Here is a 27,017-nt window from a genome sequence, read left to right on the forward strand (position 1 = left end):
AGCAGCATTTAAACTGTGAAATATCTTTTTTTTCCTTCCCTTAGAAACAGCGGCATTCGGCTGGCCTGATTTATGACTTTCCCTTTGCTAGACCCAGTGATAATATTTTTAAGTAGCATTCATGAAACACCTAAAGATTTTCTTTCACTTTTTTTTTGACTCTCAGACCTATTCCATTAACTCTTCCTTAATATTGGAATCCCCTTTTCTGAGGTGTAGTGATTACTCCGCCACTTCTCAGCATCCTACCTCCTCTTCAGAATGAGAACTTGATTCTGTTCTAGTTGCTAATATTTAGTGTCTGCTGTACTGTGAATTCTTAAATTACTCCAAGTAGTTAAATTACTATTTCTGCACCATGGCTTAGAAGACTGGGTAAAAAAACTCCTCTCTCTTTGAAGAATTTTGAGTTGTCATCAGAGATCTGCAGTATTGTAAGAATAATTTTCAGAAAACTGTTCTCCCATTTTCTTGGGTGGAAAACTTCCTTTTCCTTTCCCACTCAGAAGGTACAAGTCCCCCAAACTCCATAAACAATAACCTCCCCTAGTCAGTTATGGATAGAAGAGATTGGGCAGAATGATTCCTCATTAAAATGGAAGCCAAGACTACCCGCTGAGGGAACCAGCCAAGCAAAACATCGTTCTTTCAAGTTACATGCAAGCATTATCTTGTTTTTTGAAACCCATGAAAACGTTCTTCAGTAAAAGAAATGGACCTCTAATAAACTGAATAATAATTCTCTTTCCTTCTCTCTTTGTAAACGGACAAAATTTGGATTTTCTTTTCAATCTTAGTCCCTTCCAAAAAAATGCAGTTAGACATGACTGATTGCTGTATAGGAAAGAATGACCAGTCAGATAACCCCGGCTCAATAGTCTGAAGTTATAAAGTTACCCATGGGCTATGTGTAAGTAGTCTAGTATTAAAGTTCTACTTTTGAAGAAATACGATTAAAACTGCTAGTACTAAAGACTAACTAGGGGTTGTTGTGTCTAAAGCGTACTACCTAGCAGCACTTGGCATTTCCAGCTAGAACACAGCGGAAACAGATCTTCAAGGGTGATCTGAGGGACAGAGCAATGGTTTCATGGATGATGTTGGTTAGGGAGCTCCATGGAAGGGAGTAACATAAAGGTTCATAACGGCTGGAAAAGCGGAGGCGCCAAAGGAACGGGCTGGGATAAAGTGCAGTACGACAAAATAAGAAAGCACACAAATATCTCGGTGCTACTGGTATGCAGAGAGGTGCTCCACAGAGGCAGGTCCTTCTTATAAATGTCAAAGGATCAACAGGAATTCCAATCCTACAGCACAGACTGCAAAACACTCCTGAATGGGGCAAAAAGTCCAGCTGCTTCCACAGGTTTCCTCAGCATTGCCACCCCCGTCTTCTCCTGTGCCTGCAGAAAACTGAACCCTCATTTTGAAGCCTGCAGCAGCATTATTGGTGTGATGAAAAGACAAGCCAGTCCAATACATTTTTATTTGAGTTTCAAGTTCATTCCAGATGCCAGGATTTGTGACTGCCTTGGAGAAGACCCAAAACACACACAGATTTGTAGATGAAACGAATTACCACCCCGGCTAGTCGGTTTGTACTGGAAGCGACTGGCTTCGTCTGCTAGCCAGCACGTACCCTGCTAACAAAGTCTTCGGTTTAATACTCCTGGTAGAACTCCAGCGAAGGGAGAAAGTTCTCCCTCCCTCTCCTCATTGTTAGCTTTCAGGTTGGTGTTCCCAGTTCTCCTGCGAAACCGCGCTGCCTTTCTGTCCACACGGCAGAAGTTAGGAGGTGGTGTTGGGCAGGGTATAATTTGTGACAGAAGCTGGTTTTGATCAGTAGTTGTTTCCGTTTTCTCTCTCGACTCCATGCCTTGAATAAATTGGCTCAGAGTAAGGTCTGCTTTACTTCTTTTTATACGCTATTTTTTCCTTTCTGTTCCTGGCTTCTTTATGAAACGCTCGTGTATAAACTGTTTTTTCCACGGGGCAGGGATTATGTTTTCTTCCTGTTTTGCTGAGCCCAGAAACCACTTAAGTGTTGAAATTGATGTATCCCGATTTTCCCTCCATGACGTGTTAGTGCTCAATAAATCTGTTATTTTAATGTCTGGGAAAGAGGGGAAACACCACTTGCATTTTAGCAGGAGAGTGTCTCCTCTGCGATCTGTGATCCTCGGTACAATCCAGATTGCTGCGTACCGATCCTGCGCTCCTAAAAACGACCCCTGCGCTTCCCCAAGACAACGCTGCTGATTCGTACACGGTTAATGCAGGAAAACCCAGCCTCGTTAAAAGATCTCTGCTAAGAAGGGACTATCAAAACAAGGCTCCGCTGCGTAACAATAATTATGAATTATTAATTTTGTTTGTGATATTCTTTATGAAAATGTAAATATAAGCGACAAACAACTGCATGAAAAGAAATGCAAAGAACTCCTTCACTGATGAATATGACTCATTTAACTATCAAATGAACTGTAGCTCTCACTGCTGGATGATTCATGTTGGTGCATGTGAGCAAAAAGACTTTTTTTGTTAAACATCTGTGTTTCTGGTTGTCAGGAATAGTAACATTCATGCCTTAAACAAATAAAAGTTCCTGGTTTGACACACATCTTTCAGTCTCATCACAATCTATTTTTTAACGGGATTTTAATCCAGGCTCCTTAGAGTGGATTTTTCCGGGGGTTGTGAAGAGAATCTATGGGAAAACAAGCAGGCGAGCCTTGATAAACAGCTGCTTTGCCACAAACCCACCAACCTTTCCGCTAGCTCTTTTTTCCCCTTTTCTCTTAATCAAGGAAATTTAAATAACTAAAATTCATACAATTTTTCCTCTCCAGTGGGCACCCAAGCAGCTGGGAACCCTCACTCACACTGGGAGAAGGAAAGTGTAAGTGCACGCACTTTAATAGCCCTGAGATCATTAAGGGATGTTTAAAGCACACTCAGAGCTACACCACAGCCAGGAATTAATAAGAAGTCGAGAACACACAGACGCAGTGTTACTTTGCTCTATTTTATGAAGAAAAAAGTCTGGTTGCGTATTTGTCAAGTACTCTGGGTGGCCACAGACCTCTATGGCGACACGGGGAAAGGTCATGGCAGCACATCTGAAAGACTGACCCTGCCACTGAAACTAAAGATACACTTTTCCTGATGACAATGGAAAGCAGCAGCTGGGCTTCTTTACCCAAACACAACAGCGGACTTGTGACCTCGCAAGGTGCAAACTGCTGATCAAGAAGGTTGACTGAGGAGCAGTGAGAATATGCTTGCATCAAATTAGCTGTATACATAAAGGTCCCACATTGAATAAGGATGACGAGGTCTGAGAAGGAGGCACCAGCTGCCGGAACTGCAGGTGTCTCCATACTCGGAAGTGTAGCAGTGGTTACCAGCTGATGCTCTGTCAAAGAGGTCCCACGTGCAGCCACAGGAAGTGCAACAGCATCTAACAAATCTGACTTCTGTCAACAAGAAGTCAGGTATCCTCGAGGTATCATGTACAACAAGTAGAGCTTTTAGCCCTAAACCAATTTGACTTTATGGTTCCCTACATAACCTCAAGCCAACTGTACTCAGGGTAGAAGAGTGACTCTCTCAAATTAGCTCTAAGGAAATGAAAGCATTGGTCCAGATGAGCCCTGTTCATGCACATGGCATCTTCTAAGCAAGTCAGCACCACTATCTAGCCACTCCTACAGAAACAGTGGACAAGGTATCAGCACCCTCACCAAGGACACTTGAATTCACCTGTCACTGAAGGAGACCTCTGGTTGACCTTCATAGTTTCAACACTAGATCTACTCCAGAAACCATACTGGAAAGTGTCAAGAAGTATCAGTCATCCCGGAAATTTTATTTTGACGATCTTCCACAAACAGAGAAGCTGTGGATCTGAAGTCTGAAGAGGACTCTGCCCTTTTTAAGGAAGGTAAAATGTGGTTTTGCTAGTACTCAGCTGGCCTCCACCAGGGAGGGAAGATCAGAGTAATGTTTCTGGAGCTGACCTGCTCAGGGTGAAACTCAACTACAGAACTAGATGTTCTTGGCATGGACAAACACAACTGTTTTATTTTCCATCCATGAATGCAAGGGATCACATCCAGCATGGGAATGGAGTAACCTGAGGCTATGGGTAGGAAGTAGAGGAGTAAGGTACCATCTCCAGCTCTTGCTGCCTCTGAGGACTTAACCACAGGAACACTAACAAAGAGTTCCAAATGGAAAATCAGTGGGGAAAGACCTGGTTACTTTGCCATTAGGAGGAAACGGAAGGGAGGCAGGACAATGTGGTGCAGGAATCCCAGTGGTAGGTCTGCACATCCATGCAGTTTTGGGCCTGGGCTGCCTCTGGCTCATAGATGAGGCTGCTCTCCACTACCGGGCCCCCACGACACTGCACCTCTTATGCAGAGTTCTTCAAGACCAATCATGCTCTCACAATTTACTTATCATCACTCACTACCCACCTATTCTCTTGGAGGAAAGCATCGCACAGCTCATTCTACTCAAAGAAAGATGGAATTATACACGCAACGATGCACTCAACAAGGTAAAAATAGATTTGTGATAAATTTATAAAAAGCAGGAAAAAAAGACATAAAAGCCTTTTTTAAAGCATTTCCAGAGTCAACACTGTTTCGGGGCAGGAAGTCTGGCATGAGGAACTGGAAAAGAGAATCAGCACAAGAAAGGAAAAATAACCCCACTGCATTCTAAACGTGCCTTTGTACCAACACAGCGTAGTGATTCTTTTGTTCACGTTTCAGAAGCGTTTACAGCACTGCCAACAAAATCCCATCCAAAGTGAAGCAATGTTAGATGAACCAAGATCCCAGCACAGGGACAAGAACAGACTAGGCCTCCTCTGAATGGTTACCACTGATTTGCATTTCGTTTTTCATATACTTCCTGCAGGATTTAGGGGTTACAGAAAAATCTTCACCTGCCCTATTCAATCAAGAACTGCTCAAACAGTCATTTTTCTCATCAGTTCTCCTCACATCACTTTTAATTACTGACATACTTACTCATGACCGGAAGCTGACTCAATGACTAAGTGCAAAATCCAACCTTCCAAAAGGTTCCACAAATATTTCCTTGCTTCTAACCAATGACCATTTACCGTTTTTCCTTTGTGTTTCCAATGTGAACTCAAAAGATGAAACAGAACGTGAAACTACTCTATTTCCACTTGTCAGCTGGAAACCGCGTAGACAGACAGTGTGGGACCTCCACCCGCTTTTAGACAAAAGTGTGACTCCAAGTTCTACTCAGCATGGGATTCCTCTGTTTACACAAAACCTTCCTGGTCAGCCATAGGAGAAAATCAGATGGAGAGAAGGAAATGAAAGTTCGAAGTTTTGGGAAAATAAAGACTCGACAATGCCGACGGGTACCGGAATGCCTTTCCCAGAGCTCTAAACTCATCGGCCCTTGCAGTCAAACTCCCTTGTCTGCAGAAAAGGACGTTTTTGATGTAAAGTCTGGAGAAGCAAGTGTTAAACCCCCACCAATAACTACAGCCACGGCTTGCGTAGTAGCGTTACTCCAAGCAGACAAACGCAGCTTAGACATTTATTCAGTTATTTCGAGGAATCTACACTGAATTGCTGAGGCATTATTTTGCCCAAAGAAGCGCGTTCAGTGATTTTGATTCAAGCCAACAGTGCTACCCTGCTCCTTGCTGAACCACCCTATTTAACCGCGACACATTTTAACATTCACCTACACATTAACACAGAAGGAATCCATGAAATGCTGCGTTACACGTTTGTTAAACTCCCCAGCGATACAGACACCAGATCCGCAGTTCCAGAGAACTACAGGTTCTTTTACCCGCAACTGGTCCCACATTTTCTTTCACATCAAAATTCTAATTGCTTAGCGTTTTATGAATACGGTCAACAACTACAGATGGGAAACACGGAAATTCACAGGTTTTTTAGTTACTAATTATATCTCTGACTTTCTTTCTCTTCCCTTGTCTCTCCTTAATTTTTCATTGTGGTACATGCAAAACATGTTCTGCTCTGAATGCAAAAATCAGAGGCTTTTTATTTAGAAAAGAAAAGAAAAGAAAGAACAGACTATATGACATTCAACTATGCTCTGAAAATGACCTACTGGTATTTTTGCTTTGCTTTATATTTTCTGCTTCTGTGTAGATTGCTGATGTCGAAATCTTTTGGATGAGATGATACTGACTGGTACTACACAGACAGCCCAGATTCCTCCCGTGTGTTAAGAATTTATCCTGGTCAGTTCATTCATACCGTTACTGTCAGGGCCAGGATTTCTGTTGCCATACTCTGTAACGACATTAAGAAAAGTGCCCTCGCCCTCAGTTCCACCTTAAAGAAACCTCACAGATATCCTCATATTAAGACTACACGTTACTGAGCAAATATATCATTTTTCAAGATAGGGAGAACTGAGCAGACTCATCTTTAGTGTCTTACGTTAAATTTTGTTTGTTTCACTCTCTTCCATCTCGGAGGTGTTTCACCGACCTTGTGTCGAGGTGGTGCTGAGGGACAGGGGGCAGTGGGGACCTGGCAGTGCTGGGGGAACGGGGGGACTCGAGGAGCTTAAAGGTCTTTTCCAACCAAAACAATTCCATGATCCTAGGAAATCTGAGGCTGCTAATTCATCTTCTGAAAACCTTGTAGGAATTCCTATTATAATCAAACACGAACTGGAGAACTTAATATCGCTAATAGAATCACACTGGTTACAGACCAACCAGCTCAGGTTCTCTGTTGTCTACAGCCAGCAAGGGCTTGCATTTATACCATGGGTTATTTCAGCATTTGTGAATTGTTATCAGCAGCATTTTTAGGCTGTCTTTGTCTAATTGTTTAACGTGGGTTCTTCGGGTGCTCCGTGGAAAATGTCCTTACTTTTAAAATCCTAGATGCTTTGGCTGCTCTAAGAACAGAAAACCTGAGATTTGACTCTGTAATGTGCTAGAAAAAAGAAAAGGAGAAAAGGAAACAGTTGCTCCCCTGGCACTCCTGTATCCTCTTAACATTTTCTTGTAACTCCACTGTTTTATAGATGAAACTGTCACTGCAAAAATGACAAATACAACACATAAAAGAACAGAAATGGGCAATAAATCACAAGTGACACCCCAGCCCACTGAAATGGGTTCAGCCGGCGCTGCAGGAAGCAGGAAGATTTCCTCTTGCTTTGCATTCTGCCCCTCTGAGCAAGAGGACCAGAATCCTTGAACCATCAGTACCACCATCATGTAAAAACAGGCTTAGAATTTCACTTTCTGACTGTCAGGTCCACCCCCACTCCGCATTCCTTGTCACTTGGCTGTGTGACATCATCATAATATGGCTTTGACACTACACCTCACGGGTGCTCGCTCTCCCCTGGGTAACTATCTGCGACTCCCACTGGTGTAAACGCTGTCCAGGAGTATCGGGAGAGGAATAAGCTCCGAAAAGGGTGTATTCCACCTGCAGACCGATGCACCTGCACGTAGCTTTGTTATTACAGAGAGCACTGTAGGAAACAGTGGGCTGTCCCTCACCCAAACAGCACTTCGACACGTCAGAATACATCCACGTTACATGGTGCAGGGTGGAGAAAAACGGAGGTGACCGTCTGTCCAGCCCGTGCTGCTATACCTCAAGAGCGCTGTAAAGCGCAACAAACTTGATAAATAGGAAAACACTCTTGCTCAAAGGCACGCTGGTGGCTTCTGTGTTAACAAACAGTGTTTTCAGTAATGCAGCACAAATCTGGAGTAAATCCCCTGACGTAAAAAAAATCCAGTGAGGTTGCGATTTAATCAATCAATGACTTGAGTCGAATTTTTTTTCACTTTTACGGTGGAATGGCTGAGAGCAGACTCTGACTCCGACTATGGCAATAAATCTTGCTATGTATTGACTACACATCTGAAGAAATCTCTGTGTTTTATTATGCCGCTAACTTCATACGGGAGAAGCAGCCAACTGGGATTATTTTATGACTGCTTTTAACTAGGTTATGAAATATGCTGCTCGTCTAGACCTTAAGGCATGCAGGGTAAAAATCATTTAAGCTTTAAGATAGCCACTATCTTTTTTAAAAAATTCTTCCCAATTCTTCAGTATCAATTATTCTACAAAACTTCTGACAGAACTTGTATCTGATTTGTACCGAGAATTTCATCTCTGAAGAGTGTGCAATACATTACTCTCCCTTCCATGGGTAATTAACAACGGGTAGGAAAAAGGGTGTTCTATGGAAATCAAGCTTAATAATATCCAGTGAAGTAGTAGCTGCTCCACTGAATCACAAATGGAAAAATTTTAATTTAAATAGAAGTGGCCCAGACATATTTCAACAATTAGGAAAATGCCTGAAAGAATGAACACCCCAATCACAATTCCAAGCACGCGATTTTACCGGAACAGACAGAACAAAACGGACGAGGGCCAAGCGAATACCAAATATGGCCAATCCAAACCTATTACATGAAGAATCTTTTACAAAACAGTGAAGCAAACTGCAAACGCTTTCAGGCTTTCTCAAAAGCCCGGATTTGTTACAAAACTTTAAAGTCAAGACTATACAGTCACTTACGTATGTGGTAAGTTTTTTGTTAACCTTCTACAGGATTTAACGGGCTGCCCAGGGCAGTGGTGGAGTCCCCATCCCTGGAGGGGTTTCCCAGCCCTTGTGTCGAGGTGGTGCTGAGGGACAGGGGGCAGTGGGGACCTGGCAGTGCTGGGGAACGGGGGGACTCGAGGAGCTTAAAGGTCTCTTCCAGCCTAAACGATTCTGTGATTTCAACCATCCTGTTAAACCGTATTTGTTTATGGAAACATGGAGATGGTAGCACGAGGACCGTTATGCTTCATGTACACAAAGTCTTTCCTCCTGGCTAACAGATGTTAGATGGATGGTAGCACGAGGACGGTTATGCTTCATGTACACGAAGTCTTTCCTCCTGGCTAACAGATGTTAGATAGTTCCATGTTCTCCCTATCTGTGGAGGGCAGGATTTCAACTCAGTTACTTTTAGTAAGGTTAACGCCGAAAACTAAATTATCTCTCAAATTTGCATTCCTTACTCCTCAAGTTATCGGACCAGTGACAATAATGTACTCACTAACACTGACCACACTCATTTGCCTTTTGTGGCTTGTAACTACTTTTAGTAAGGTTAACGCTGAAAACTAAATTATCTCTCAAATTTGAATTCCTTAGTCCTCAAGTTATCAGACCAGTGACAATAACGTACTCACTAACACCGACCACACTCATTTGCCTTTTGTGGCTTGTAAGAACCAAACCAGTAGCCTTTACAAACTGTTACAGCATACTATAACCTAAGGACAACTACACTGCAGGTATTTAAGTGCAAGGAGAAGCTCCCTTTGCTACAGGCTGCGAAGGAGTACTGATGTAAGGAGTGGCTGTCAAGATATTTCAGGCAAAGAGCGGGTGTTTCTATAAAAGGAATGAATCTTATTTTTATATGAAAAGGAAGGAGAAAGAGGCACTAATAACACATTGTTTATAAGCTGCACAGTGAGGGGCAGGGTGAGTTGGTGAGGAAATGAGTGCAAGTAAAATTGGCTTGAAAGCTGAGCTTTCTTTTCATGATCTTTCTGAAGAGGAAGACCTTCCAAAATTGGTAACAATACACAGGAACGCAGCCAAGATTTTCCATTTTCAGTACTCAAAAGCATAAGCTTCCCACCTGAAAAGAAGAAAATCCCAACCCTGACCTCCCCACTGCCCGTTACATGTCTCCTCCAATGATAAAAGACAAAAGCTATTCCTTCATCTCAAATAATTACCTTGGCGCTGAGCAAAGAAGGGAGGAAAAGGCGCTGAATAGAAAATGCTACGTAACGTTATTTAAGAGTTATTAAGAGCTGTAAGGTTCGAGGTAACTACAGTTAGCAACAGTCCTTTGATTTCCACCTACAGAAGTCCTTGGACATGCAGATCCTTTCCACGGCCTGGGCATCTGTAGGAGAAAATTGTGGGTAAAATGCGCACCATTGCTGCTCCCCCAAGTCCAGGGCAGCTCCTGTAACAAGAAAATCTCTGGGTTCCTCACAGATAGCGCAGGTACCACTGCTGCTGTGCTGAGCCTAAGAGACCCCTACACAGTGACTCCACAGAAAATTCCTGTGGCTGTCACGGGACCAACCACATGGACTGGGTGGGGTTTCTTCACTCCCTGTTGCAGTTGTAGCAGCTGAGGAGGAGGAAGATACTTCTTGCCCCTTCATCACAAGAGTCCTTCAAGCATGAGAAGGGGTTGTGCAAACGCAGAGGGGATTTCAGAGGCTTTTAAATACATTTCAGAGACAGCCGTAACTGCTGTTTGCAGGTATCATTCCATACTTTCTTTTTCACTATAAAAATTAGTTAGAACAATGTTTTGCTTTTTAAAGAAAGGAAATAGATGTCACAGATCTGACAGACAACCACAGAGCACCAACGCTATGGGCCACCAGTGACAAGGCAACCAAATAAATACTTTGCTGTCTGTCCTGCGCCACCTCTACCTCTGTTCTCTCATTGTTAACTGCTACAGCCATCTCCCTCCTGTGGAACAGGCATATGTCTAGTGTTTCTTCAGTTTTGCTTTAAAACAAATAAAAAACAAAGTAAGAGAAGAAAAACATTTAATTCTCCATATGGAAAAAAATAGATAAGCTTATTTGAATCCTGTGATGAAGAAACCAAAAATTCTTGAAGTTCAAGGGTATGGAAGAGATGTTTTTTGTCTCTTCAAAGCTTTATTTGTATTCTCAAGTAAAAAATAAGTGAGCTGTAAAAATGTATATGGACAGGCACGCAGCACTGACAAGAACAAGCTGCTACTTCCTGGCACCATCTGAACACGTTATTCTGGTTCGTCCATGTGTAACTCCCTAATACAAACACACACGCGACAATTCGGGTCTTGACTGACGTGGCAACTTGGGCATTACAGATCACTCAGCTTTGCTGTTCTAACACACACCCCAGAATTAAAAGCTGTGGCAGACTAAGCGGTGTCACTAATCCTCTTATCTCGAGCTGAATTGTTTTACTGTCTCTTATTGTTTTAATTCTTTGCATAGCGAAATGTTGCCAGGAAATATGATCCTCCCAACATTCTGCAGTAAAAAGAAATAATCCATTAACACGAGATCTTTGTCCTAACTTACGCATGCAACTCTTGAGCCTAAATTATGCAGAAATTCTAGTGTCCTGATCTGATGACAGAAAAAAAATAAACAGGTGCACAGATACATCTATATCATTTAAACTATTACTCAATTTATGCATGGAGCAAGACGAGATCTCTTTACAACATCAGGCTTGAAGGAACATTCCACAGATCACACACACGATGGGCACATGCAGCGGAGTTGTACGTACAGGGATGTGTGTCTAAGTTCTGGTGCCAAGCACACAACTGAATTTAATGGGGCTGAAGAAAGAAATTAAAAACAAAAAGAAACATTTAACATCAAAACCCTTATTTACGAGCAGAGAATGAAGAAACTGTGAGGGAGAAGGAGCCAAAGGAAATGAGACAGAATGGGCGTGATGACTCGTCCGGAGTTGAAGGTCTGACCTGTTAGCTGGTCGTCGCCTGCAGCAGGGGCGATGCGAATGTATGGTGTTGTAAGCTGAGTCACGATTATCGCAGCTAAGGCAAAGGAAGGTTTCCAGGTCAGCATGCATGAGGGAAAAAAAAGCCAGACTGAAGCTAGGCCAGCAAGAAGAACCTTGGTCAATAGATCATTGTCTGAACTTCTTACAATAAAACCCCAAAAACTCCTGCAAGTTCCATTTCACCTTCAGTCATTAGTTTGGTTATTCTGCAAATTAATCAGCTTTTGTGTGCGACTTTCATCCCAGAAGAGGACTCAGAGCGAGGTATTTACACAGAACACATTTGAGGGAACTGCAGACCCTTCGGCTCTGCTAGTCACAGTGAAAGGGAACAGCTTACCCAGATTACTGCAGTATCAGCTTCTCTGGGGAATTTGAACGAGTTTCCCTTTTTCGTGACACATCTTTCCTATAATTCTTTTCTAAGATAATCTTCACGTAAAGCAGTTTTGAGCTAGCTACGATTCACCCTCCTGGTACCCACTTGGGTCCCAGTTTGGCAAACGCACCTGCTGCCCATATACTTCACTTTCAGCATACAGAGAACGACTGTGGAGTGCTGGCACGCTTTCAGCCAGCTACGCTCGAGGTCCAAGCTTCAAGATCATTTTTTGCCATGAAGACAAGAAAAAGCTGAAAAAACGGAATTGTTTATGCGCCCGAAGTGTTCAGACTTTTCTGTCAGCGCTGTGACCATCACTGGCCGGTACAGGTAACTATTACCATGGCTCACGTTAATAAAATCTCCTGTTTCGTTGTTTGCCAGCAGTTCTATGGTTGCCTCTAAATGGTTAAGCCCACTACGATACATCTATATTAAGGAATATTAAAAAAATTAAAAGGTCAGATCCAACATGATGCAGCTGGAGAATGATGCAAAGAAAAAATATTGGAAAATTAAGGACAAAATTATATGAAAGATCACTCATTTACATAGAACAGCCTGGGTGCTATTAGAAATGTGGCAACGAGTGAGGAAAATAGATCATCTACCATCTGCAGACAATTAAACTCAAAACTGCTGCTGCATAATATTTTGAAATATCCCTCTGCACCACTGAAATGCAGTGTTGATAGTAGCTGCTAGAGTACTGTTGCTATTGGATTTAAAACATTATAATATCCTTTTCTCTCTCGTAATTAATGAAAGCCTTCCAATATTACAAAATTAGAACAACAATGTCTTCCTCTTGAGAACTGGATTCCTAGGAGATAACAGAGATGTTTGCATCCAGACAGCGTTGTAAGTCATATCAGGAAATATAGTCTTAATATAAATCACAAAGCACCACAAAGTTGATAGCAATAAACTTGGAGGAGTTTTGGAATATTTTCAACCTCGTCTGTTGAGACTTTACAGTCATTGAGCTTCTAGAAAGAGTAGGTATATGAAAGTCGTATTTCAAGCAAAATACGACAAACTTTATTACCAGTGGTACAAAAATCTCTTCCTGACTTTTGTTTGTTTGTTTGTTTAATTATCTTGTCAAAACTAATGCGAGGGAAACCCCGCAGTCTCCCTATTTGTATATACACCCAGTGGCGACAGAGGCCCTAGCAGACCTTCTCTGCGGCAAACTAAGAGCAGAAGACTCCCCATCACAAGAATGTCTGATCCTCCTCCTAGCCAAGGCAGCAGCAAAAACTTCAGCAGAAGCAGGAGGAGAACATTCAGCTCTACAAGCCCCATTATTCTGACCCTAAATGACACTTACAGCCATTGCAGTCAGGATTTTTATATGATCTCGAGAACAAATTTAACAGAGGTTTCACTTGTAAAAATGCAACGGTCATAAAACAAGAGCATCTTCAAAAATGTTACAGATTGAGGTGGTTTGACATATGTTTGATGGAATGAGAAAGTATTATTCAGCTACTGACCCTAGACACGCGTTTGACCCAGCAGGGTTAGGCAGTACTTCTCCAACGAGACGCCCATCAGCATGGTAACGGGCTACGTGGTGTATTGGCTCTGATCCAGTCTGTGCCCGTTGAGCACACGGTGACAGTAAACATGTTGACACCAACTGGAGTGGACAGGGAAGTGCCTACCCAAGGGTTCTGCTGGATCTGGATCTTTATAGTACACTGATTTATTTTTATTTTAACAGAGAATACAAAAGCATTACGGCAAGCCATGGAATGAGCACCGCAAAACTCGGTGCTAAAACAGCATCTCAGTGATCTTAAGAAAGTCTTGAGGGCACCAACAACATTTAGATTATCTGCAGGTGGGATAGCGAAAGGAAATACAGCTAGCAAGTGCCCCAGCTATGCTCATGCCAGGTTCTGAGCTCCCGTCCTGGTCTGAGGGCAGGTTTCCAACAGGCTAATCCCGGTGCACCCCTCAGATTCCACGGGAATGGAACTGCAGAAGCTTTCAAGAAGGAAGCAGACAGTTGGCTGCATTGTCATGTTTGTTTTTACAAACTGTTGTTTTTACAAACTGTTGTTTTTACAAACTGTGCAGGAACACGCCTTCTTCAAATACTACTTGTAAAACACTCACATGTCTGCTCTAAGACAGAACTCACAGTATAGTCAGTGAGATTATTCTTTGTGCTGAAAATCAGGCACATAACTGACTTGATTAGGGCCAAAAAGCAGGTTTTCCACCAACGTATTAGACTCTAGAGTATGTATGTCTGCTAACTCCACTGGCCTACACAAGGCTCTCGGTACTTTCAGGATCAGACCTTGCTTTAGAGGAAGATTGTACCAGTTGTATACGTCAATGGGCTAAAGCACTTCCTTCTAGTTTAAAAAACACCAAACTTGGACTTTTAAAGATGACAGAAGCCCTGAATACAAACATACTAAAACATGTCATGGTCTCCATTTTATTTTTAAAAATTAATATATTTTTAAAATAGAACTAGTTTTTATAAGCACGGAAAGCAGAGCTTTATGGAAGTCCCCAAAGAAAGTTTTGCCCCAGGGACTATCAATGCCGTTGAGGACAGCCCTGGTGTCAAAGCCTCGACCACAACCCCTCACAGCATTCTACAGCCTTCACAGAGGTGTTAGGAAGAATTCTGAAAGAGGGTTACGAAATGTATGAAGATTTATTTAAAACAAAAGCTGCATTTCTCACATCGCCATCACCAAATGGGGCAGCTCAAAGAAGCTTGTTGCTACGGGAGTTACTCCAATCCATAAAGTAACTCTCACTCTCGAATGAGACAGTAAGATTCTCCAGTCAAGTGATTGAATTGTGAAGCACCCATTAGTGACTAGGAACACAAATCTTCAAATAACTTCAAATCCATCGCTCTAACCACCTGTTACAATTTCGGAGGTAACATAGTCCGCTCCTGGTATCGCTGAAGCTACCAGAAAACAGCACCACAAGATTCCACTTGAATCTGGAATTAACCTCTCACCTTGGGTTTCAGTTTAGATATTTAAGTTTTCGGTGGTTTAGTAAGGAGTACAGGGATGAAGTTTCACACTCCTACCAGGTGCCCACACCTCAAGGTAGTATTTATTATCCGTTCCTACTCCCCTTCCTCTACCCCAATCCCCAAACAATCATACTACCCATTCATTACTTCTCTTTCAGGCTTTGAAGTTGCCACCAGCTAGAGGCATTAAAAAGGTGAGACTAGAAAGATAACCAGAGACTGATCCGAGCCTCCAAGGGGAACGACATCGGCAGCACATTTATCTTTCCCTGGCTGGGGATCAAACCTACACAGCTAGCACTGTCTCACTCACTCAAACTCGGCTCATAAATGGTCGTACCATGTGCTGACAGACCAATAAAGATAGCTGATCTGTACCGTGGAAATGGAGACCACGGTTTCTCCACTGTTCTTTTACAAAGCAATTAAGATAAGATAATTGCTTAAGAGTAAGGGGTAATTTTTTGCTACGGATCTATAAGCAGCTGGTATGTGCTCTGCAAGTGGCAATTTTACAACTCTACTATATGAAGTCCAAAATATTTATTGTGAGATCATATAAAAACCCACAGAATGTATTTAAAAAAAAAAAAACCTGCGTTCAAGTAGACAACTGAAAACGAGTAACACATTTGTTATAGAAATCAAACAAACAAACAAACTTCCTGAATCTCGGCTAGAGACACGAAGGAATCCTTTAAAGTTCTGTAACACTTTAGTAGTGATGCCTTTTAGCAATATAAACACTTCTGCGAGTTTGCAAAGAGCACGTGAAGGAAAGGTCAACGAGCTGGAATGCAGAATACATGACATAACAGGAACATACCTTTTGTGGCTACCCTGACGCAGTCGATTTTGGTTTCCTGTGTCAAATAAAGAGGAAAAAGGTCACGGTTTGTGTTTCTAAGCAAAGAAAATCATCCATGATTTTATTCTTAAAAGTACCAATAAAATGTCAGGGAAGTGCTCATTTACTGCTCCTCGTTACGTATTTAATTGCTTATTAAGCAACTCCAACGTGCTTTCATCATATGGACAAACACCGCTTGGGCATGGCACATAAATGCGACACTTAAGATTGCTCTAGAAGTAGAACATATGTGAAAAGATATTCACAAGAGCTCGGCTTTTAACTCTGGCAACATAATGACCTTGGGAAGATTTTTCTTTTCCTTACAGAAAGTATAGTTCGAGGCATGATGCTAGACAATTTTAGAAAGAAAAATAATCAATGGTGTTTCACATTTCTGCACTCTCAGTGCACCGTGAAAAAGGGACCGTTATGGTTTCTGGCAGAAAACATTTCCAGGCTTGTCAGCACAGACAGCCAAAGCTCAGCAAGAACTGAAGGGCTCTGGGTAGGTCTGTCCAGGAAATGGAAAACAATTCCAGGAAGAGTTAGTCCGATGAAACATGATCTGCAAAGACCTTTTTACACACTTCGCGTTGCAATTCCATCTACTTATTTTTATTTTACTGTTTGCAGAAAGGGATGGGGGTGGGGGAATGGTGGTTTCTAACTCAGGGCAAGCAAACGAGAAAATGGGAGTTGAAGACATTACAAACTGCAGTAATGGGACTGGGCAGATGTGCTAAAATCCACAGTCAAATTTGGCTTAAATGTAACAATTGCAACAGTCTTCAAAGCAAGAAAACAAAAACAAATTAAAAAAAAAAAAAAAGAAAAGAAAGCCAGTCAAAGACACTCAGTGGCCAGAACAGTAACGTACTATCAATGGCCTCAAGTTGCACCAGGGGAGGTTGAGGTTGTCCCTGAGGAACAATTTCTTCCCCGTTGGGGTTGTGCAGGCGTGCCCCAGGCTGCCCAGGGCAGTGGTGGAGTCCCCATCCCTGGAGGGGTTTCCCAGCCCTTGTGTCGAGGTGGTGCTGAGGGACAGGGGGCAGTGGGGACCTGGCAGTGCTGGGGGAACGGGGGCACTTGATCATCTCAAAGGTCTTTTCCAACCACAATGATGCTCTGATTCTCTTTTGCCTGGTCACTGTTGACAGAACGTGCTTGTTTCCCCTTCTCTTTCCCGTAACCTTTAAGCATTCAGCAATATTGTGTTAGGAAAACTGTTATTTTTTTAAACTCAGCGTGTTAAATTTCACAGTTACTTCACTCTCTCATTATCAGCTAAATCAGGCACCTGGCTGGTTGGTGCCAATCATCTGTTTACACACAAATCCCACGGAAAACCACACCGCTCCTAAGACTTACCCCATTGGCTCTGCTAGCAGCTTGAAAATAGATGCTGTAGCTCTTGTGAGGCAGCAGAGGAGTGTTCCAGAATCCACTGTAGGTCTTGTTGTCACCAACAGTAAATGGCTGAGGAGCTTGTAAGCCGTTGGCTGGAAACTCGGCAGCAAAGTAGTACTGGGAATTCAGAAGCGAGGCGTTCTGGAAATGGATGGGCACTGGGTAGCACTTCAGGATTTCAGTCGTCTTTTTGGTCCTCCGCGGGCGCTCTTCTTCAACAACTATTTGATAGACACTGCAGCGCAGAAAGGAAAGAACAAAGGGAACACACGGGTTATTTTAAGACTTAGGCAGGCAACTCATTCTGAAAAAGTAAGAGCACACCAGTATTTACCAGAAAAAAGAACGGTTAAAAGCAAAGGGCACGGGAAGGAAACGTCATTTTGACATTCAGGTGGAGGAATTTGTCAAGTTGCTTTCAAACAAATTCATTTTGTTTGGGAAAACCAAAATTAGCCGCACACAGTAGAGCTTTTCATAGAGCAAATGCACGGAACGCTTCCTTGCTCGGACTGCTGCACGGAACACGCTTCCCACACGAACGAGCACTGAAGTGCAGAATTACGTATTACTCTGCTGGCAGAAGTCAGTCTAAAGCTATAGATTCCATTCTCTAATCTGTTTATCTTGTCTAAATGAAAGGAAAAGAGAGATAAGATAAAAATGAAGAAATAAATTACAAAGAGACGAGGAATAGTATTTCCTTAATTTGACGTTGTAACTATTTCTAAAAGCACACAGAGTAAATTACAGTCTTTTAAAATGTCGGTGGCAGATTGGCTGTTACTGAGCAAGAATAAAACACTTTTTGATGGAAGTTATTCTCACTCAGCGAAGCACTTTTACACATCTCAGAGAGAACTGTATTTTTAAGCGTTTCTGCATTCTGCAATTCAGTTTGCCCTTGCCTTCACGGCTGTACTGGGACCTACGGGGACCAGTCCCTCCCTCTCCCCTCTAATGGTGCTATGGATGTTCGAGCAGGAACAAAGACACTGCGATTTCTGCTGTGTGTGCAAACAGTGTGATCGTTCTACCCTCGCTGTTGCAGGAAAAGCCCCAGTCAGCGCTTTTGAATTTGTGAAGTGGCAAGTCCATGTCTCTGAAGAAGACTGGCTAGCAAGTTCACGGCTTCGCTGGGGACCAGCGATTCTTAACCATTACTTGTATCCTGGAATCCTGAATCCTGGGAAGCAAGTCAGTAGAGGTAACTGATGTTAAAGCGGCAATATATCCACATTTTTACACATCATCTACCTCTCATACCAACTTCTGATCTTTTAAGCTGGTAACTCATAAAAAGCAGCACTCTCTGGGTAGGGTGTGCTTCTCAAAGATGAAATATCCACACAGACGTCTGACGTTGTTTCTGCTCCGCTCTTTGTAGGTAAATGACGTTTTCAGAAGACTCTGCCCAAAGCAGAGGGACACTTGGCCTGGGCGGGGCTCAGTCTGAACCCAACAGGACTTACTAGCTTAGTCACTACCTCACTGCACAGCTACAGCTATTCTCCTTCTGTGGGTAGAGCTGCTTTAGAAATAAAAGAGAATTTTCTGGAACAAAGAACAAAACTAGGATTCCAAGCTACTTCGAAGAGAGCAGGTTGCCTCCTCAAACTACTAATACAGAGTGAATCTACATTAAATACCATCTGTGAATTTAAATGGAGTATTGGAAAGAAAGTGAAAGTGATGTAAACATCTCTTCTTGCAAGGCAGTGAAGCTGGAGACACTTGCCTAATACCACAGCAAAGAGAAGAGTCCCTCAGTCTCGCTAAAGCATGATGGAGAGTCAGTTAAGTCACTTGGCTGTCGCCTTCAGGAGAGTCGTGTTACCTTTTTTATGGCAGTAGCACGGAATATAGAGGGAGCTCAGACCAGACAAGGTTATACGACCTGTTTCAGCACTGGTTGAAATGAGGATTCTTTTCATTTTTCACTCAGTGATTAAAGTTTGCAATCATTTTAGAAACAAATCTGTCATTAAAATGCTCCTTCTCCTCTGGCAAATTCATGGTAGTTATACTACACGCACTACTCCTTGTACATTACATTTTAAATGCCTGCCACCTATTAATCTTCAGATACATTAAAGAAAGAACTCAGTTGACTGGACCAATTTCAAACTGAAAATGTCTTTTCATCCTTACTCCACAAGGCAAATTAGATTTGCAAGCATCCAGACCTCAAATCTATTTGCTCTTTAATAATTTAAGCACCAAAAGGTCAAGCAGCTCTTTTCTGTTCCCCTTTATCAAAGCCCAAGTACTAATGAAAAATAACTGACTCCTATCTGCTGCCCCACTTCCACACGCTGCTGTTCCGCTGATGTACATTAACACATCATAAGCACCTGGGTCAATGGGAACCTGACAGAACTTCATGAGTGATTCCTTTTACATTTGTATAAATGAGATCGCTAATGAATTTTACAAAATTACCCCAATTACCATTAGAATCCGAAAGCTTCCTCTCATTCTTGCTATTAAAACGGCTTTCTTTAACATGGAACAGCTGATCTGCCTGCTCCAAAGAGGCTTCGAGTGCCACCATGAATGGAGCCAGCGCTGCTCCAGGACTCCCTGTTCCTCGGAGGAATGACTCAGACTCTCCTGCTTCTCTGAAGTCGAGTTACTCCTTTTCCACACCTCCACATTTCTCAGAAGAACCCCTTCCCACCGGTAACCCAACCGAGTACAATCGTCACGACAGTGAGAGGTGCCAAAAGCACACTGGCTGTTGGGAGGACTTAGATCTTTCCAAAGCAAAGAAACGTAATTTCAGTCTAATTCACATCATGGAGGTCTACTGTAGAATTCCAGCGCCATGGAAACTGAACACAAAATCTGCTTTTATGTAGACTCAAACTTAGTGTTGCATCAGGAAAGGAACACATGGGAATTATTTTTAACTTAGGATTCAAATATTTCAAATTTTGGCATTAAAAAAGGTGCCTGGGAAAAGAAAAAGCGATGTAATTTTTAAGCTCCTTTTCGTCTTCACAATTCCAAACTGAAGTGATTATGCAGAGATACAGACCCGAACACAATAAGGACTGAATTTTTGGTTAGAAATTGGACATCCCACTGAAACTGGGTTGCTTAAGTGGCCTGTCACCGTCTGCTAAATATACTGATGGTTTTCAGACAGAGTTGAGAGACATGAAAGAAGAAAGAAACCATGTTAACACGGTAATCAAAGCTGTTAAGAATATGTAGACAAACAAACCAAACGATTCAAAAGATAACAGAAGTGTGTAGCAAGTCTTAAGCACTTGAAACTACGGGGTTTAGTAACTTGCTGAATCAGCATTACATCCCACATTACCTGAATGCAGTAAATCAAATTTCAATTAATCAAAGTCTCATTCGAGGTGACAAAACAATTTCGCGAGAACGGGCTACTGGACACAAGCACGGACTTCGGAAATCTTAACACAGAACTCCTTAACGTCTACAATCTAGGTATTTATTGACTGAAATTTAGGAATTTATCATTATACGGAAATCTCCCAGACTGAAAACAAAGCAAATACAAACTTGATTACGTCATTATTGGAATGTCAGCTCTATTTTTTCTCTCTTAAATAGTCTTGATGCTTCACCTAACTGAAGCTATGAAGTATTTAAAAAAATTTATTCTGCCAAAGAAAGACAGCCTAAGGACTGGAATCAAGACTAAGATTACCCGGATTTACGTACAAGTCTAATACAACTGCTGTGTGTGATACAAGGCAAGTCAAGGCAGTATTTTGTGCCTCAGTTCTCCAGCTGTAGAATGAGAACAGGAGATTCTCTTATTCCTTCTGGTTGGGAGATTTTGATCTATTTCTTCCTGCCTTTATATTGTACTAGATTATTGTAATTCATCCTGCAACTTAAAATTTTACAGGACTGGAAATTATACGTAAACCATACCTTGAAATGGAAGAGGGAAATTACTTTCTAAAGGACAGGAATTAATAATTTAGGTAGCTGGCAAATAGAAGAAGGCTACATGAAATTGTCACTAATCCTCCTCCCGCTGAGCAGGAGTCTCCGTATTTATTATAGGTGGCGCTGAAGACAGCTGGATGACAGAGAAGCCTCTTGAAGGAAGCCCCCTCTATTTCAGGAACATTTATTTGGCAGATCAGAGATTTTCTGGGCTTTAACCAAAACAGCCTCTAAAATGAGAAAAAAATGAAGAAGCTTAAAAAAACCACCTTGTGTGAACATAAGGTTCAGATACGAAAATATCAAACTTACAGAAAACAAACAGACCAGACAAACCCTCCAAATTAACGGCGCTGTACCAATGCCAACGGCGATGCCGGTGCCGTTAAAGCAATGTTCTAAGATCTAATTTAAAATGGGGAACAAAGAAGGCGAACTGGGCAATGTCACTACTAATCCTGCCATCACAGAGGCAATCGAGACTCTTGCAGCTGGTCACCCTGAACAGCTTGATATGCCAGTGCTGAAGGCGTGTTGCCTTTTCTTTCGGAGAGTGAAGGGAGTCTTAAACCCCTGCAACTTTTGTTCTGCAGCTTTACTTGAAGTCAGGAGGTTTTACGCAAACAGAAGTTCCATGATCTTTGGCTTCTAAGTCTGCAGGACAAGTTGGTGCTTCCAAAGCATGAGAAAGGGACCAAGAAAAGAAAATACGTTGTGCTCGTAGCTTGTTGAAACTTGAATGGAACGATTCTTCTTCCACACCCGGCTTTACTTGCTGGCTTTGCAAGTCAAGAGATAAGCCCGGTTAGATTCTCCAAGGTAGGGTCTGCCTTTCTTCTCAGGAAACACTATTGCTAGCACCTGAAATCTTCACCTCATGGGAAAAGTCAAATTGGAGAAAGCCACAAATCTTTCGCAATCAGACCTGGAGCGAATGCAAGAAGGACTAATATTCCACCGCCCTGCCACTGTCATGCACGGAGCCCTGTTTCTCAGATCAGTCAAAGCAGAAATACCTCAACAGCTGTAAAGGTGGAGATAAGGCAGCTTAGGTTCAGCCCCTGGAGACAGTGCCAAACGGAAACTCTCAGGTGTCGGAATAAGCCTTATCTTCGCAGACCCAAGTCCTTCGGGGAACGGTATCTGGGTTTTCATGTAAAACTCCTAAGCTGCTTTGTGACTGCCCAACTCTTTTGTGTGGAGAGTCTCAAAGACTTAAAAGTCGCTATTTACAATGGGGATTTTGTGGGAAAAACACATCCAAGCAAACTTCTCCTTTTCATTCCTGTGGATTTATACGGGAAATCTTGACAGTTGTCACACGGGGAGCATTATGTCACTGGAACTTATTCCGCTTGTTCTTTCCTCCAAGGCCAGTCACCAGGGAGGCTATGACAATGCATTCAACTCCCTCGGGAACAAAACCACCTACGTAATATCTTAATTGTGGAAGAGTCAGGTGGGCTCTGTGGGAAAGGCAGTGCTAAAGCGATGGCCACCATAAACTCAACATGGATTTATATGTTTTTTCCAAACACAGAACTGATAAACGGGGGCATCACAGAAGAGGTGAGTAAAAAAACCTCACAAAATAATTCTCTGCAGACAGTTAACTTCTTAGACAGCTGCTTCTTAGGACACTCCTCACCACTGCCAGGTTGTTCACAACATACAGAAATATCTTCTCCTCTAGGGAGGAAAATGCTATTTATTTTAATTTCAGAGATAGGAATGGAGAGAGTGTGATATACTGATCTGCAGAAAGCTACACAGATTGTCCTTGTTGCTCCAGAAATACAACCGTGCCCTCATCCTCATCAAGCCCCTGTGCTGGATCTTCTGGGCCACCCTTCCTACCACAGTAAGACTACAGCTTTCAGTAACCAGAAGCACACTGTAATCCCTCTCCTGGTTTAGCTCCTCTTCACCTCTACAACAGAGCTCTCCCTTGGGGAACATGGGCCGGCTCATTATCCAGGCGACTGTTGTGTACAAACAAAAATAATTTTTAAAAAATGCTGCAGAGACGCGTTTCAAGAGGCTATTTCTGCTGATATCAAAGAATCAACAAACCATTTCAAGCACAGAGCTTCTTCCACTCTATCCTGCTAATGACCTCTGTATTAATTTGGGTATTTCTTTCCATTGCCTATTCAAAGCAGGGAGGGAAGGAGGAAGAGGGTGAGACGGAGGTGGGGAGAGAGATGGACACAGAGGAAAAGAGGAGAGGAAGAGTAGGAGGGAGCTTTCTGGAAAATCCTGCCAGGAACGCCACTTAGTCCCAAACCACGTGGTAGGTTCTATAACCACTGAACATCAAAGTTACCCAGATTCAGGAAATATTTCTCTCCATCCTTTACAGTTATTTATATAACAAGACTGCCTCCATCTTTCAAAATCATTTTTCCATCGGAATAGCTCCGAGTAACAAAAAACCCCTCAGGATGCGGTGCAGTGAGAGGAAGGCAGTTTGGTTTATTCCAGCTTGAAGAACAAATAGCGCAGCAACTTAAAAGCTCCGATTTTTTCACCTGTCATGCTGCGGAGGTGTTTGTGCTTTGCAAAGCTCAGAGAACAGCATGTAACAGTACAAAAAGCGTGTGACCTAAGCCCTTCCTGCTCATAAAACAAAATAATGAAAACAGATAATAGCTGGTCTTGCACCGACCATTCTTGCTAGATGCCATGTGTTCGATACAATAACACGGCGCTGAGTATTTCACTCTTGTAACTTTAATTTCTTTTTGTCCTGGTTTGATCAAGATAAGATAGTCCTAAATTACTTTGGAATATTAGCTGAGTACCCTGAATGTATTCTGTATTCTCTCAACCATAACTCATTACACGGAACTTGCTCGGCATCAATGTCACTATCGCGTTCGTGCGCGCACGCATGTGTGGGAGCCGGTGTGTGGCTCAATACCCTGCTGTTAGGCTATTTAGTGGTAAAATCTGATATAATAAAATATTAATTGCAGCTGAAAGGTCGGGTGAGAAATATGAACTCAATTACAATCCGATATTGTAAACAAAGGGCAAGGTGAAAAAAATCCTTTAGTTAGAGAAGTTTGGGATAATAAAAGAACAACTAGAACATTAGACTCAAGCTGAGTGCTTCTGAAAAGGCCACCTGTTATTAATCTTCACATCAGGCAGAGGATTTCAAGTAAATTAGGTCAAGATGAAAGCTTTACGCTGCTGATTTTTTTTTTTACTTTAACTAATTTTAAGATTTCTTTATCTGAGCATTTTTCTCTTTGATGTCATTGCAATTTAGTAATTAGAGAGTTGTAACAGGCCCAAAGACACAGCCATTATGGTGAAAGGCTAGAGATCATGCACAGTCGGCAGAACGATCACCTTATGTGGTAGGAAAATAGAGAAGAACTAGCAGTTGACTCTAGAACTAGTCTTCGTTTCAGTCAGATTGGCAGTTTCTCAGCACCAAGCTGTAGCAGATGTGGTTCCACCATCTTAGAAAGCCAAGTTCTTTTTCAATAAATATCAGCTGTGGAATATAAATGATTTTAAGGCTTCTTAATAAACACATTTCTGTTCATCTGTTCGATTTACCTGAGTGCGGAGTCTGATGAATTAGCAAAGACTTTATAGAACATGACCAGATGGGAAACAAGCACAACCACGAGCCGAAGTTAGTCCAAATCGAGTAGTATGACCTTGAAATCCTCTGCATAGCAGTGAATCATAAGAACTGAGTAATCTTATCTACTATTGCAGGCTAAAATGTGCCATTGTATCACAAAATAAGATTTTCACTCTCTTAAGAACTGTGTTCTCTACTAACAGCGTTTTCTGTTTCAACGAATTTTGCTGAAACTATGGCAATACATTTTGGTACCGAGCCAGAAAACATACTTTCAGTGAATTTACATTTATGATACTTGGAACAATCCAAAGCCCATTTCAAAGCTTCTTAATCAGCTTTATGTTCTTTGCTTAATTTCTTTTTAAAAGAACACAGAAAAATGATAAGTTCATAAATATGCGATAAAAATATCTTGGTAGAGCAAGAGAGGAGCTTTTATAAGCCAATATTACACCATTTAACTCATCATTTTTCAGGTTGCCAAGGCCAATTTATGAAACAACTGGAAAGCATAGAAAAACGAGTGAAGTCTTGTCACAGATTAAAAGAAATTAAAGAAAACAAAACTGTCTAGAATAATTTAGACTAAAGAAGAATGAAGTTAGAGGCGATCTAAAGAAAACACTCAACACTGAAAGCCATAGCAGACCTGACTCATCCTTCTTTTCACTCTGTTGCAGAGAAAGAAATGATCAGATGCAAAATGGTGCTGAGGTACAGCTCAACGGGGAAGAAACAAAAGGAAATTCCAGGAGTCTGAACACGTGCAAATCAACACGTCCCAGCCAGTGAGGTCAGAGCCCCCCTCACCACAGCCAGGAGCAGCACTCCCGCCAGTGTGTGCCTGGCCCGCTGACACTGAAAGGATGCCCGCTGCGGCTTGGAGAGCGTAGGTCTGCTGCTGACTGCAATGGGAACACTCATTACAACAGGCTTTCAGCTCAGCAAAGTCATTGGTGGTTCCTGACCTGTCAGATCTCACCTGGTCCCTTCTGGCTGTGTAAGCCAGGGCGCAAAGAAGAAAAAAACTAATTATTTTTCCTATTAGAGAGTATGACGCAAGGCTATTCCCCAGGCTTCACAAATCTGGTAGGGAATAGATCTAGCAAGGTCTAAATGACCAGTTCACTGGGATTCCTACGAGAACAAGAAGGCAGAGTCCCACCTAACAGGAACATTAATAGTTCTTTAAATCCACAGGAGCTGAACCCATTACGTAACTTGCAGTAATTTCATAGAGGTATAGAATTGTTTAGGTTGGAAAAGACCTGTGAGCCCACTGAGTCCAACCGGTCCCCCAGCACCGCCAGGTCACCACTAACCCCTGTCCCACAGCACCACATCTACAAACCCACACCTTAACAATTTTGAGATTCAAGTATTTTTTTAAGAAATCTTGTACTATGTTGTTGTTCTTCTTCAATGGTCGGAGTTGCAGGATGTAACATGGTAAAATACTAAATCAGAAGGAATGGAGCAACAGAAGAAGAGGCAGTCTTTGTGCAAGAGCTTGCCTGAGTCACTTCTACTTTCAAAGAGACCCAGGGCCACTTGCAAACCACAGGTTCCTTCCTCTTCCTGAAGAAGATCAGTGGCTACACAAAGTATAAGAATAATGAAAAAAAAAGAGTATTTTGAGAAATAATATGGCGGTTTTAAGGAATAGGAAGATTTCCTCAGATCTAAATCCGTATATAAATAAGATACACTTGCTCACTCTCCTGTACTCAACTCCCAATTTATGTTTGTTGCTGCATCCTAGAGCAGTGGTTTTCATTCTGCTCTCTACAAACTCCTAGAGATGCAAGTTTGGGAAAGGTTAAGAAAAACAAACATACTGCTTGTAGATTTAAAACCACAACATAAAGATCTGCACATACACTGCAATGTCTTCAGGGGTTTACAAATTCAAAAAAAAGAATCACTTCTGCTAGGAAAAACTGATTACAAGGAAGCAATAGTCCACTCCAATATTTTCTAGTGAACCTTACGGTTTATTGCAATGCTGTGAGTATGCCCTGGAGAGTGGCCGTGAGGTGTGCGCACTGCAAATATAGCGACGTTCATGTAACATTCACAGAATCGTTCCGGTTGAAAGAGACCTTTAAGCTCCTCGAGTCCCCCCGTTCCCCCAGCACTGCCAGGTCCCCACTGCCCCCTGTCCCTC

The 27,017-nt window shown here is 42.2% G+C and overlaps 1 protein-coding gene across 1 annotated transcript in view; it reads right to left on the bottom strand.

The window, feature by feature from the left end:
- Nucleotides 1-27,017, bottom strand: part of LOC104491592 (receptor-type tyrosine-protein phosphatase mu-like) — a gene marked incomplete at its 3' end in the record, with an annotated part of 146,412 nt that overhangs the window by 95,289 nt on the left and 24,106 nt on the right. The window contains exons 5-6 of the mRNA XM_010134042.1: nt 17,269-17,542; nt 15,874-15,910 (exon numbers count right to left, since the gene is read on the bottom strand). Of these exons, the coding sequence (XP_010132344.1) occupies nt 15,874-15,910; nt 17,269-17,542 (311 nt within the window). The remainder of the gene's footprint in view (nt 1-15,873; nt 15,911-17,268; nt 17,543-27,017) is intronic.

The sequence above is a fragment of the Buceros rhinoceros genome, unplaced genomic scaffold (assembly GCF_000710305.1).
Source record: "Buceros rhinoceros silvestris isolate BGI_N320 unplaced genomic scaffold, ASM71030v1 scaffold1454, whole genome shotgun sequence".
In the NCBI taxonomy this organism is placed as follows: Eukaryota; Metazoa; Chordata; class Aves; order Bucerotiformes; family Bucerotidae; genus Buceros; species Buceros rhinoceros.